General features: G+C 43.3%; 1 protein-coding gene across 1 annotated transcript in view; it reads right to left on the bottom strand.

Moving 5' to 3' along the window:
- Positions 1 to 6,099: 6,099 nt before the first annotated feature.
- LOC105096286 (cytochrome P450 2J2-like) overlaps positions 6,100 to 13,906 on the bottom strand; it is a 33,652-nt gene continuing 25,845 nt past the window's right edge. Inside the window, 2 exon segments of the mRNA XM_064493528.1 lie at positions 6,100 to 6,503; positions 11,618 to 11,756. Of these exon segments, the coding sequence (XP_064349598.1) occupies positions 6,325 to 6,503; positions 11,618 to 11,756 (318 nt within the window). The 3' untranslated portion in view covers positions 6,100 to 6,324.

Here is a 13,906-nt window from a genome sequence, read left to right as displayed (position 1 = left end):
TAATGAACTCTGAAGCTGGGTGTCTTAGTCCTTCTCCTTTTTGGCTTGCTTAGTGAGAGCCTTTCTCTGAAGACCCAAGACAGTGTAGGACCCCAAGTTCCAACCTTTCATGCCACCTTTGTGTGCCTACCTGTGTCTCACCTTATGTGAGATGCTCAAAACATGAAACATAGTTCTGGGATAGTATAGCACACACTCAGGTACTCAGCATACATAGACAGCCTGCTGAATATCTTGTCTTTGAAGGAAATAAAATAAGACAGCATTGAAGCCTCTTTTCTATCTTCCAAAGTTCAGAGGAAGACACCAGCCAGAGCTTAGGATTTAGTCTTTCACTCCACATTTTCCTTTTTCACTACAGTTGTTATGCACTCATGCAGTGTTTCTAATGTTTATGTAAATCCTATTTTAAAAAGAATTATCCTAAAACTGATTTTTTTCCTCAGTATTAGTATTTGAGATCTATCTGGGTTGATACATGTGGTTTCTTTCATTCACTGTAACAGCTATGACGTATTCTACCACTACACCACTCTTTTAATTGGTGTTAAGTTGTCATATAACTTTATGTTATTTTCAGACTTAACACAATGATTCACCTGAGCAAAGTGATCACACAAGGCATCTAGTTAACAACCAATACTATACATAGTTACAAAAGCTTTTCTGGTGATGAGCACTTTTAAGATCAACTATCTCAGCAACTTTAAATTATGCAGTACGCTATTATTAGGTTAGTCACTATGATGTAGGTTATATCCTCATGCCTTGCTTATTTCATAACTGGAAGTTTTTACCCTGACCACTTGCATCCTTTTGGCCCAACCCCTACCCGCCGCCTTTGGTAACCACCAGTCTGTTCTTTGTGTCTTTGAGCTCCAAATTACTTTTTGATTTTGTTTTGTTTTTTTCTTTTTTAGAATGCACTATAAGTGAAATCATTAAATACTTGTCTTTCTCTGAATTATGTCACTTAGTAGACTGCCTCTGAAGTCCATTCACACTGTTGCAAATGGCAAGATGCTCACTTGGAGCACCAGTGATGGACTTCTGGGGGTTCACAGAGGCACAGCCCCACTAAAGGATTTATAAGGATCCTGTGGTCAGTAGGGAGGAAAGTATATAGTTCTGTGAACCAAGCGAGGAAAAGGTCACATGGCTTAGAAAAAAGGTACAGAATTAACCAAAGGCTTCATCTGAAAAACCATAATAGCATTACGACTACTGTTTAATCTATTACATGCCTAGCACACTGTTACTTTTTTTAATATATATATTACCCTTATATTTATATAATATGTTTACATACTAATAACTTAAGTATAATATATTATAAGATATTTATGTATTTAACATATTTAACTACATATTAAATATGTTACCATATTACCAGATAGTAACAATGTAACCATATATATACAAAAACATGTGCACATATTTGGTCATTGCAACAATTAAAATGAAGGCTTATCAGATACTTTAAGATAAGTTATGTTGCAGTAACTAACAATCCCACAACCTAGTGGCTTGCAGCAAAACAGGTTAATTTTCACATCTCATGTTCACCGTGAATCAGATATGACTCTGCTTCTTGTCTTTGTCTCCTGCATGTAGGCTGACAGACACTTATCTGGGACATCAGTGGTCTCATGGCAGAGAACAAAAAAATATGTTGAACTTTGAGCTGGCTCTTAAGCACTCAGAAGTGACTCGTGGAACTTTCGTTCTCATTTGACAGGCCAAAGCAAATGACATGGCTATTCCTGAATATCTCAGAGTGGTTAGATGTATATATTGGTCCACTGGGAGAAGTATTACAAAGGAAGGCTACAAAGGAGGGACAGGGGATTTTTTAACCCATCTCATAATTCACAGCTGTGTTACGTCTTCCATTCTACAGTTCAGGAAATGGTTTCAGGAAAGGAGAGTAGCCCATTTAATTCGCAAGGAGATATAAATAAATAAGAAAACTGGAATTGAATTCAGGCCAATATAACTCCAAATTCCAGACCCCCATTTCATCTAAATCTCCATGCTGCCCTCCCTGAGTCTTTTAATGTTGCTTTATGTGGATTAGAGCCCTGTGACATCTTTGGACCCTGGATCTATTTGGCAAACAGAAGCAGCTATTTTGACCCTTACTGTTGTAACCGTCCTCAGTGACTCAGTGCCAGCCCCTGAAAGTGACCCTTTGCATTTGACCCTTTATTTTTGCTTAGATTAATTTCTTACTTGTTACAAAGGAGAGGGAAAGGTTCTTTGGTGTAAATAGCAATACAAATAGCCTGCAGTGGATGCACATAAACACAGTGTGACCCAGATACTACAAAGTACCCATCAAGGGACATCAGCCTGTTCTTGAGAAACAAGCATGGGGAAATGGAGTAGGTGGTGCTGTTCCAGAAAGCCAGCTGGGAAATGGAAGGGAAACAGTGAGATAAGATCAAGCCTGCCCTCCTCCAATGTTTTCATGATTATAACAAGCTGTCATCAGGACTGAGATGTAGGTCATTGAAGTGATGTGACAAGGATAGAGGAGCAGTGGCAGAAATCAGATTCTGGACAACAGGTGCAATCTGGTACCAACCCACAGTGATTCTACCTTATTTTATTCATTAACTAGCCAGTTACTGAACCTACCACATCCCAGGTATTGTTGTGATGTTAAACAAGCCAGATACTGTTCCACAAGGAATCCTCAAGGAATGTACTAGAAACAATTGCTATGTAACAGTGCATCTCAAAATGTAGTGTCTTAAAACAATGACCATACATTTAACTCAGAAATCTGAGGTTGGCAATTTAGACCGAGTTCAGTAGGGCTGCTCTGGTCCCATTTGGGTTCACTCCCGCATGCATTCAGCTGCTGCGTTTGCCCGGGTCCAGCTCATCGCGGGTGGTCTTAAGCACAGCTCTGGTGACTGGCGAGCGTCAGCTGAGGCAACATGACAGAAATGACCGAGCCATGTCATCCATCATGCTAAGATGGGCTTGTTTAAATGGTGGTAGCAAAGTTGCAAATGAACAGGCAGAAGCACAAAAAGCTCTCTTGAGCTCCTGTACAGAAAAGTTCTTTCATTACATTCTTTCTGTCCCAACTGGTCAACAGGCCACACTAAAATAAAGGGAAATATAAGTAGATTCTATCTCATAAAGGGGCGTGTTCTAAAGGGGCATGAAAGGGGAGTCAGTGTAGCAACAGGCATTATTATGACCATTTTGAAAATGCAGTGTCTCGGGAGAGAGGGCTTTTGGAAGGGAACCCCACTCCATAATGTGACAGGTGTGGGACTTAATGTGGACCCTGTGGCACCACCAGCTCGGGGTCATCATGAACCCCAGCAAGAGGACCGCCTGCAGGGGTAATATGGCCTAAGAGGAGCTGAATTCCCAGGTGCCGGGAGAGAGAGGCTTTAGGTGAAGGCAAAGCATGGCACCCCCAAGTGTGCTGCCTGTGGAGGGCCCTAGTAGAGGGAGGGTGGCAGAGGTGAGGCGGTGGGGGTGGTCTGGAAGGAGGGAGCACATGGTGCCTAGAGAAGATGTGGCTGCAGCCCACCCACCTCGCCTGGAAAGCTTCCTCTCCTATAACTGGGTTGAGCAGGGGAGCTAAATTAACCAGTTTAGGAAGTTATTTAAGTTGTGCACTTACAGGGCTACACATTGTGATGAACAAAATGAGTCTTCTTGGGAACGAGTGTGACAAGAGGAATGATTGTCATCTAAGTGTGACAGAAAAATGATAGGTCCTACCCTATAAAATTTCACTCAGAGGCAAAATGGAATAGTTCACAGAGTGGTGTGGGCACGGCAGGGAATAAGGCTTCACTGTCCCTTGTACTCCATTGAGTCCCAGTCCAACAGTCTGCCACACACGGGACTCCTGTTGGTGAATTTTATCCTCCCCACAACATAGTGAGTTTCCTGCCCTCGGATCCATGGTTCAAAGGAAGAAAATAAAGGCTTTTGGGCTAAATGTGTTGCTGAGAGTCACAGGAAGGAGTTGAGAGACAAAACCTGTGCCCTAGTGCCCCCTCCTTCCCACTTGGTAGCTTAGAATCAAGCAGTCTTGAGTTAGATCAAGGCGAGAAAATCTTGACACTCAGGTGGAACAATGATGTTCCCTGTTCCAACACAGAAACTCTCCCAGGAAGCTGTCCTTGTTAAGAGAAACCTAGCCAGCCCCAACCTCCTGTCTGTAAACCCACAGAGCACTGGGAGGTGGCCTCTCTGCTGGCCACTCTCCCTAGTGCTCCTATACCAGCCCTCCATGACCTGGACACATCCATACACACTGAGGGTATCCTGAGCGTTCTCTTTCTCCACTTGTAAGTCCTCCAACCTCCAACCTGATTTTAAACTTACACTGCAGCATCTGTCTGTGTCTCTCCACAGGACAGGAGTGGAGGGAAGAATCACAGCCTGGGTGGTGGTTCAGCAAAATCTGTCCCTTATCCACAAAACCACAGGAAATGTCCTGTGCTTGCACACCCTGTGTCAGTCACTGATCCAAATGAAGCGGGAAAGGGGCCCTGGAGCTTCCAAAGTAGACGAGGGATAAGAGAGCTACAAAGTGCAGAGAACAAAAGCTGTGTGTCCTACTTGGACAGGAGGAGAGTTCATATTTTAGCGTCTCTCCAGTGAGCTTTGGGGGAAAAAGGAGTCATTTTTCATGGCCAGAAAATTCAATGACCCCAGTCATGTAAACTCAAGGTTTCTCATTGTGTTCACAGTCTGTCGGTGTTTAAATTTCTTAATTATACAGATGAAAAGACTGAGCATATCATGGAAAATATTTTGGCCAATTTCTTAGTCTCCTAGTGGGTGATGTCACTGGGGGGAAGAAAAAAGTGGGAAACAAGATTTCAAGTGTTCTGAAAGTTCAAGATCTGATTTCATTGGTTTTCTTCTGGAAATATCATTCGGTCTGTTTTCTGGAGATGCAACTTTCCAGGAGGAAACAAAGAAAGTGCACAGAGGAGGGCAGCTGCCCTTCTCACTTTCTGCTCTTCCCCCAGCCAGGAAGGACCGACTCCTGCTCCCGCACGCAGGGACACACGACCCTTTCTTCCAGACTTACTCCTGGCTTTCCCTGATAGGCTCAGACTAGCTGCAGCCAAACTCTCTCCTACTGTCTCTTGTCCCTCCCTTCCTATTTGTGTTTCCCTTTCTATGCTGCTCATTGAATTGGCTTTTCTCTGAATCCCAAACAATAGAAAAGAAAGGCCTATTTTGTTCTAAGCTGTTTAGATTACTTAGAAAATCTTAGGGAAAAAATGACCTTCAGTATGGTTTAGTCCAGTTCACCAGGTTGGTTTGTTTGCATGGTTGTTGGCATCAAAACTCCATGAACTACCAGTGGTTCTTGATCTGTTGGCTTATGGACATGTCTTCCCCTCAGCCACCAATAGAAGAGGATCCAGCTGGATTTCTGGCTGCTTTTTGTAAAATATTCTACGGAGCTTAATCATTTGAGTTTAGTGTGCTAATAATCTCCATCCAAGAGCTGACATTCAGTATTTGAGAAAAGAATACACCCCCCCCCCCCGTTGTTTCTCTGATATGAAATGACTTGGGAATAAATGCTCAAGGGAGGAATTAAGGTAAGGAGGCATCCTTAAAGAAAGAAAATATCTCCACATTTGTCCTCTAAACCTCCTTTCCAGGTCTGGTTAGTTGTGGTCACACTCTCCTTGATCCAGGGTCCAAGGTCAAGACAGCGTCTCCTTAGGTGACCCAGAGAGGCTGCTCCTCATAGAAACCAGCCATGAATGGGGAACAGGCCCTGCCCTGCTGACTGCCCAGGGGCCATCTTTGGGCAGAAGCAGGAGAAGCTGCACAGAGCTACCAAGTGCCAAGGCCTTGCTGGCCGACCTCTGTGGCCGCCCCAGTGACCAACTTCCAACTATTACAGATAATTTTTCAAGCCATGTCAACAGGCCAAAAGCAAATCTCCCACCAAAGTAGGAAGCAGGAAGGAGGCAGATCACAGCCACAACTTATAAGATATGCTTTATGGTTTGTTTCCAAGACACATAAGTCCATTAATTCCTAAGAATTTTATAGTAATTCTTCATTTAGTGAAAAATCATTATCCTCTCCTCATCTTCTGGGTGAAAAGATAAATCACTCACAACATAACTGATTCTGTCTGGCCTACACTGGGGATGGGAAACCTGGGGTTTGGATCCAGTTTCCTCTGAGTCCAAGGCCTAGGACCTTCCTCAGAGGCAGGTCATCTGCTCCCTCACTTCTCAGCAGGCGCCAGGGCCTTGGGGAGACCTGGGGATTCTTCCGGCTTTCCCTCCCCCCGCCTCCCGGACAACCTCACTCCCGGGGAACAGCACAGATGCGGTAGGGGACTGGGGAGATGGTCAGGCCCGTTCTGAACTTGAGGCTCAGCTTCTCATTGTGTGAACACTTGAAGGTGAATTTTTGCACAAGGGAGGTAAAGAAAATGAACAACTCGGATCTGGCCAACTGCTCTCCAAGGCACACCCGCTTTCCTGAAAGACAAAAACATAAGACGAGTTGCCTTCCCAGGTGGTGTCTGTGCCCAGCAACGACCAAAAACTTCCACCACGTCTTGAAAAACCTGAGCGAAGGGAGGGCCTGCTGGGCCCTGGGGCTTTATAGACTTGGTTTATTTGATCAAAACCACCTGAGTTAACCAAGGCACAGAAAGCATCCATCCACAATCACGCACTCCAGTGCCTCCAAGGCTCAGGCAGGTGAGCACAGGTGTGAAGGTTCAGGGTGTGCATGAAAGAAGTGAGCGGTCTGGGCGGTCTTAGTATGTGCAGTCTAGAATAAAATCTTTCAAAAATCCAATAGCAAACAATAATGAGAAAGGCAGACAAAAATCAAAACTCTGTGTTAATTTTTTTTTTCAATTCTTAAAAGCCAATTGATGAAAAGGATATGAAAGTAAATGGGAGCCAGGTTTCTAAAATACGAGGCATCCTTTCCCTACATAAGGTTTTCCTCCTTAATGGTTGGGACCCTCCCTGCCATGGTCCCCCTCACCGTGCAAGGCCATCTCATCCCTGCTGTGCTCTGACACCTGCTCCAGGCCCCTGCTGCCCCTCCCCTTCCTGAATGCCCTCCTAGCCCACTTGGGCTAGAACACCCCACACTGGTCTCTACCACCATCTATCTAGTGTGTGTATGTTAATAATTTACTTCCGCCCTAAGTAATACATGTTCACCAGAAATATGAAAAAAAAATGTGAAAGTATAAAGACAATAAAACGTGTTTGTAATCACATACTCAGAAAAAACCCTTGTTAAAATTTTGATATATTTCCTCCCCATCCTTGTAAGGCTTCCCCTGCGCACCTGCACTGCGATTATTCTCTGTCCCTAACTCTATGTGCTGATTTTGCCATGAAGTGAAATATTCTTATAAAACCATTAATGTGTGCATGCCCCCATGTTGTCCTCTGCCTGTAACAAGTTGCTGAGGAAATAAAATCATACAATATCTGCAAAAGAGTTTAATACATGTAAATATGGTTCAGAATTACATCATTATTATATTATTTTGCATCTATGTTTCCCACCAGCATGTGTCTAATCCTCTCTGTTCCTCTCATCCTCATTGCTTACCCCATCACAAATACTATACTGAGGAAATTTGTGAAAATTGTACCAAATCAGCTGTATTGTAAACACTCAGTTTCTCTGAGAAGAATCCAGATATCAGGACAAAACTGGGTCCAGAGATCAGGAACCAGGCTTAGAGTTCTGGTTCCAGCAGTAACCAGCAGTGCACTGTGAGGAACCCCTTTTTCTCACAGAGCTAAACATTTCTCACTTGTCAAACATGTGAAATAGCTTTTTCCTAAATATGTCCTACGGCTGTGTAAGGATACCAGTCAGATAGCAGCTATGAATTGCCTTGAAAGTCGTGAAAACAAGGGCTACTTAATTTCAAAGCTTCACCCAGGATTACAGGAAACTAGGAATTTTCTCCTGGTGCTTCCACTAACTGACCATCACTAAGTAACCAGGTTAATTACCTCACCAATAAAATGAGAGAACTGACCTAGAGTTTTGGGGAAAAGTTCTTCCTAACCTTATCTCCCATGATCCAAAGATTTTTTTTCTTTAAAATGAGAAATCAGTCTCTTGTCTTCATGAAGCTGTCTGCTGCTTTGTTGTGTCAAGTGAGAACAACTTAAAGGAGGAAAAGGAATATGAATCTGCAATAGCAGGTGTTCTATCTGCCCTGATTGTGCATGTGTCCCAAGTCCACACCCCAACATCTTTTACAAGAACAGAGGAGGAACAGTCCACATGCCATCCCGTCATGGAGGCTGTCTTTACAAAATGCTAGACCAAGAAGGAGACTAACATATGATGTGCCCAAGATGAGAGTGTGGTGGGAAAAACCTGACAGTGGTGTTGACATTTTAACTCAGTGGGTTCCCAGGTTTCTAATTCCTGTTCTGTTTATCTAGTGCTTACTCAGCTGAGGCAATCCCTAAATTGATTGCCTTCTCTGAATTTTATTCTTCTCAGGGATAGTGAGACCAACTGATTGCAAAAATGGCTCCAATTTCCCCCTCTCCCTGAATCCACTGATTTGCAGTGGGTCTTCATAGCCCTTCCCCTTGAACATAATTAAAAACTGTGCTATTTTGCCTTCCCCTTGACCTGGGGATGACCTTAGGACTCAACACAGTGCAGAGGGACTGATGGTCAGCAGTTCCCAGTCTGGCCTATAGAGGCACTGTATGCTTCCATCCCCGCTCTTGGGGAATTATCTTCAACTATGTCTATCAAAAATTTATCAAATTGTACGTCAGAAATATGTGTGGTTTACTGTACAGGAACCATATCACAATAAAGGTGTATATATAAAAAAGAACTTGCACACAAGCAGGGCTAGTTACATGGAGGATAAGTGAAAACTTGGAAACAATCCCCATTGTCCCAGCTGAAGTCATCCTTGATGAGCCTTCAGCCAGCTGACCTCCCAAACAGGTAAGAGAGCCCAGCTATGATCAGTCCAGCTAACTGGCTCAACTGTAGACTTGTGAGCAATAATAAACACTTCTTGTTTTCAACTACTGAGTTTTGGACGATTTGTTATGCAGCAATATAATAACTGATACTTATCATACGAACTCAGTGAATCTTCAAGTGGAAGGAGCTTTAAGTGGGAAAATGAGTTACATTCTAATTGTGCAGAGAGAGCACTAGAGTAGAAGGATAAAAGCTTGACATTTTAGCCCTGGTCCATCAATTCCTTGGGCACACAAACTTGAATGAGAAACAGCTCTCTCCTATTCGTAGTTTCCTTGCATTGAGAAAGGAGCTACTAATCCATTTCCCGTCTAACTATGGATAACTGGGTTGCTATAAGGATTACATTAGATAATTTGCTTACAAATGAAGTCATTGATTAACAAGGTGTGTTACAACTCTCAATACCAAGAAAAAACAGTGAGGCAAATATAATTGGACACTTGACACATATAGCAAAAACTATACTATAACATGAAACCTGAAGCTCTGTTAGACAGGGAGACTGGGAGGTATTCCTACATCTTGTATCTGCTTTCATACTAGGAAGTGACTGGCCCAATGTGAGCAAAGGTGACACGGAACAAGATGAAGACAGACAAAGAAGATCTGATCAGAATCAGCGCAGATACACTCAGGACTTGGCCATAAAGTAGGACAGCATGAGCCCTGATCACACCTCCCTGCGTTCAACTTCCAGCCCCTCACTTCCTGTGCTTAGTGGCATCATCAGCAAATTGATGCTGCCTCAGGAAATCAATCTACATTTGATTTTACATTAATGATAAGAGGACGATCATGAATTTCAGAGTTTCGCTCTGTGTAGCATGTGGGTAACTTTTTTAGGAGACAGTAGTAGGAAGAGCATGGGCTTTAGTAGTTAATAAACCTGGTTTACACTGAGTTCTAGCTCTGCCACCTGAGCTTGTGACTTCAGGTGCCACAGGTGACCCTGCTAAGCCTCAGTTTCCTTATCTTTAATGTGGTGATAAGAATTTGAACCTACAAAGGTTACACTAGGACACATGCTCATTGAGAGTTTTTTATATATATATTTATCATTCATTGTTATATCCTCAGGGTTGAATTCCCGGCACATAATAAATGCTCAGGAAGTATTTATAGAATTAAGAAATTTGGAAATTAGCTGAAATGATCTCCACAAATAACTCAATACTTGCCTGGCATATACTAAGAATTTTTATCACTCACGTAACAATGTTATGAGTTAAAAACACCCTTTAGGAACCTCTGCCTTAGAAACATGAGTGAGTTTTCACTGTATTCTCTTTCCTACATTTTAAATTGTGCATCTTATAAATGTATTGACTAAATTTGTAAAGGGTCTTAGAATTTTAAAAGGGGCAAAAGGACCTCTTCAGGGAGCAGTTATGGAGTAGAATCCCATCTAGGTAAGGCTGTGGCACTTGGAGTCAATAGTGATGCCCAGAAGGATACGGAAGCCACCATTTTCCTGGCCCTTCCCCTGCCCATTTATAGTAATTGACTCTAGTTCTGTGTGAGTGGATGACGTTTAAAAAGAACTTGAGACATTTATAAACTCTGTAAAGATGCAAGTGTCCAATCTACTTTGTGGAAAACAGGCAGGGTCTGAGTCTGTCCCCAGTGTCCTTGGGGACAGGACAAAGTGAAGGTGCAATCTGCATCAGTCAAGCCAGGACATAGGAAGTAAGGGCATGAGTCCTGGTGATGCTCAGCCCGGGGAACCTGGAGGTGCAGCAACAGCAAGAGGGAGTCCCGCTGGGCAGCTCTGTCTGGTGCGGACAGAAGCTGTTGCCTGTCTTTCTGGTGAACAATGAATGTTGCCCTCAATCAAGCCATCAGCCACTGCAGCTGTCCCCAGTGGTGCGCCCTGAGGGAAATTCAGGATGGAGAAAAACAGGAAACTGGCCCTAGAGTGTAAAGAAGCATTTAAAGGAATAATTTCAATGAGTTCAGACTCCTGCACTAAAATCATTAACTTGAGATATAAAAGTAGATAAAAAACAGGTTCCTTCTGTATAACACAGGGAAATATATTTAATATCTTGTAATAACCTTTAATGAAAAAGAATATGAAAGCGAATATATGTATGTACATGCATGACTGGGACAGTGTGCAGTGTACCAGAAATTGACACATTTTAACCAACTGTACTTCAATGATAAACAAATATATATACAAAAAGAATATGAAAAAAATAAAACAATACACTATAAAAAGAAAAGAAAAGAACTTGCCACATTTGGGGTTTTGTTTGTTTTTTGTAGTTTTTTTTTGAAGGGGGGGAAATCACCAGTAAACTTGATATTTGAATACATGTGTGTTTTCAGCAAAATCTCCTATTTATCATGACTCTTTCCTTACGTCTTGGGAGCAGTTCCTATTTGTTACCTAAGTGGCCACCTTCCTTGGCTGCAATACTCAGTAATGCCCTGAATGAAACATAATTCTCAACTTTTTGATTGTGCATTATTTTTTATCTTGACAATGGACACTTTCCAACTAAAGCAAAGCACACCAGGGAAAAGAGGAGGGAAGGGCTGAGAGAGGGGCTCTGGGTCCCCACACACATTCATTGCAGCTCACCTACTGAGAAAGGCAGAAAGGCTTCCCTTTTCTTAAACTGTCCATTCTCCAGAAAGTGCTCTGGATTGAACTTGTCTGGGGTGGCCCACTCCGCAGGATCCCTGTGCAGTGCGGTCAGGTTGGTCAGGATCCTGGTTCCCTAGAACAGGCAGCAAAGACTCAGGCAAGGCTTGACCCACACAACACACCTGTGCAGAGGGGCAGGTGTCCCCTGAACTCTCACACCAAAATCTGACAGCACCCTGAACCCCCTCAAACTTCCCAACTCACCACCTTCTGAGCCCAACCTCTAGGACCCTGCTCTTTGCCAGGGGACAGATTACAATGGTGGATGGAAGTGTCTGCTGGGAATTTTTCCAGGGAAGTGTGACCACTCATGACTGCAGAATAGATCGCTCCAGGGACGTGTCAATGTAGAACTTAGGAGGGAACATGTATGCATCTATGAGACAATAATGTGACAGCTAGCCAGTCAACATTGTCCCAAATCCAAGCCAGCTGCTCCCTGAAGTGATAACTATTGAGGGAGCCATTGATAACTATGGCAGCTCTTTCAAGGTAAAAATGCCTCATGTATCTCTGTTTCTCCCTCCCATTCTCTTCTGTCCACTGTCTAGGTCATTTCACATAAGGTTGAGAGAGATTCAGGTCTCCCTATGAAGGAACCACTATCCATCCAGGTACAGAGCAAGAAACCCAGGAGTCACCCTTAATACCTCCCTTTCCTTCATTCTGCCTTCATCCAATCCTTCAACAAGGCTGGTCAAGTTTACTTTAAATTTCTCTTGATTCCGTCTCCTCCATTTTAGATCCACCACCACCCTGGTCCAGGCTACTCCATTGCTTCCCTCAATAGCTGTCTTACTACACCCCATATCCTCTCTTTCCCCTTTCCATGTGCTCCCCTTGCTGAAAGCAGTTAGCTTTAAACAGGACTTCGTCATGTCACACCCAACCACCCAGCACACCCAGAACTTGACAGACACCGTCAATAGCTCCCTGTCACTCCTAGATGAATGATACATCACCTACCTCTGTCTGAGCCCCTCCCTCTGCCTGCACTCCCACTGCAGGGAGCTGCTTGCAGTTTCTAAGTCACCACATGTCCCCATTCATGTCCATGCCCTTTACAGTCTGTTCACCTTGCCAGGAATGTCCTTCCTTCTCTTTTTGTGACTGAGTTAAACTAATCCTCAGCTCAATTGTAACCTCCTTATGGAAGCCTTCTCTGTCCACTTCTGCTCCCACACCCCATTTCAGTCAGCCTGCTTCTTTAGAGAAACCAGTGATTTTTCTTCAGCTGAGCAGGTATCATGGTTTGTACTCATAAACTTGCATAATTATTTTCTCAGACATGTTTCCCCAGTCCTGAAAAATTTTGGTGCTTAATGAACATTTGTTGAATTAATAAAATATAGTAACCATTATCTGATATAGTTTTCATACACTAAACTAAATGTTCTAATTATGAGCCCATTTTACCTCCACCTGGAAGGCTGGGTTAAATTCCTTTATACAGATAAAGAATTTGAATCTCTGAGAGGTTGAATAATATGTCCAGGGTCTCAAGGTGGGAGGAGGTAGAACCATGATTTGAACTAGGACACTGAGATAAACACTACGGCTCTGAGGCTCTACAACATACAATCAATGAGCTGTCCCAGTTCCCAGGACGATTACTCAAGCAGATATTAAAAATCAGTGGTAGAATGAGTCTTTTAAGCTGGGATAGTTCCCTGGAGCAAAATGAATTGCAGTAAAAATGCAAAGAGCTCCTGTGAAATAATTAAGACCCCAGTCTCCACCAACAAGGTGGTCAATCAGTAGGAAAACTGTAAACACAGTACCAGCAGGGATAGCTGCTTTCGTGGCTCTGCAGGGACGGTGACTCATGGGTGTCAAAGGCTAAGCTCCTCTGGTTCTACCTCTTGAGACTTAGACACACAGAGGGCCTTAGATAAACTGAGATGAATCCACAGAGGCCCACCATGGTAGCGAGAAAGCAGTGTAAATGTGCAGTGTGCAGACAGGACGCTAGGGGGCATAGGAGAGCGATCCACCTGGATCCTAAGTGTTGGGGGCAGAGTAAGAGCAGAATTTCCTTTGTGAGGACAGGGAGTTCAACAGAAACCAACTGAGAACAACTGCAGGGAGACTCTTTGAAAGTCACAGTAAAGCATCTCCTGTGGAGAGAACTTGATGCTGTAGAAAAAAGGTGGACATGGGGTTTAGAACATGTCTGTTCCTGGCACCACTTTGTACATGAGACATCTTAGGCAAGCTTATTCA

The sequence above is a fragment of the Camelus dromedarius genome, chromosome 14, assembly GCF_036321535.1.
Source record: "Camelus dromedarius isolate mCamDro1 chromosome 14, mCamDro1.pat, whole genome shotgun sequence".
NCBI classification, from domain to species: domain Eukaryota; kingdom Metazoa; phylum Chordata; class Mammalia; order Artiodactyla; family Camelidae; genus Camelus; species Camelus dromedarius.
The sequence above is the reverse complement of the archived record's forward strand: the minus strand, read 5'-3'. Positions and strand labels throughout refer to the sequence as shown.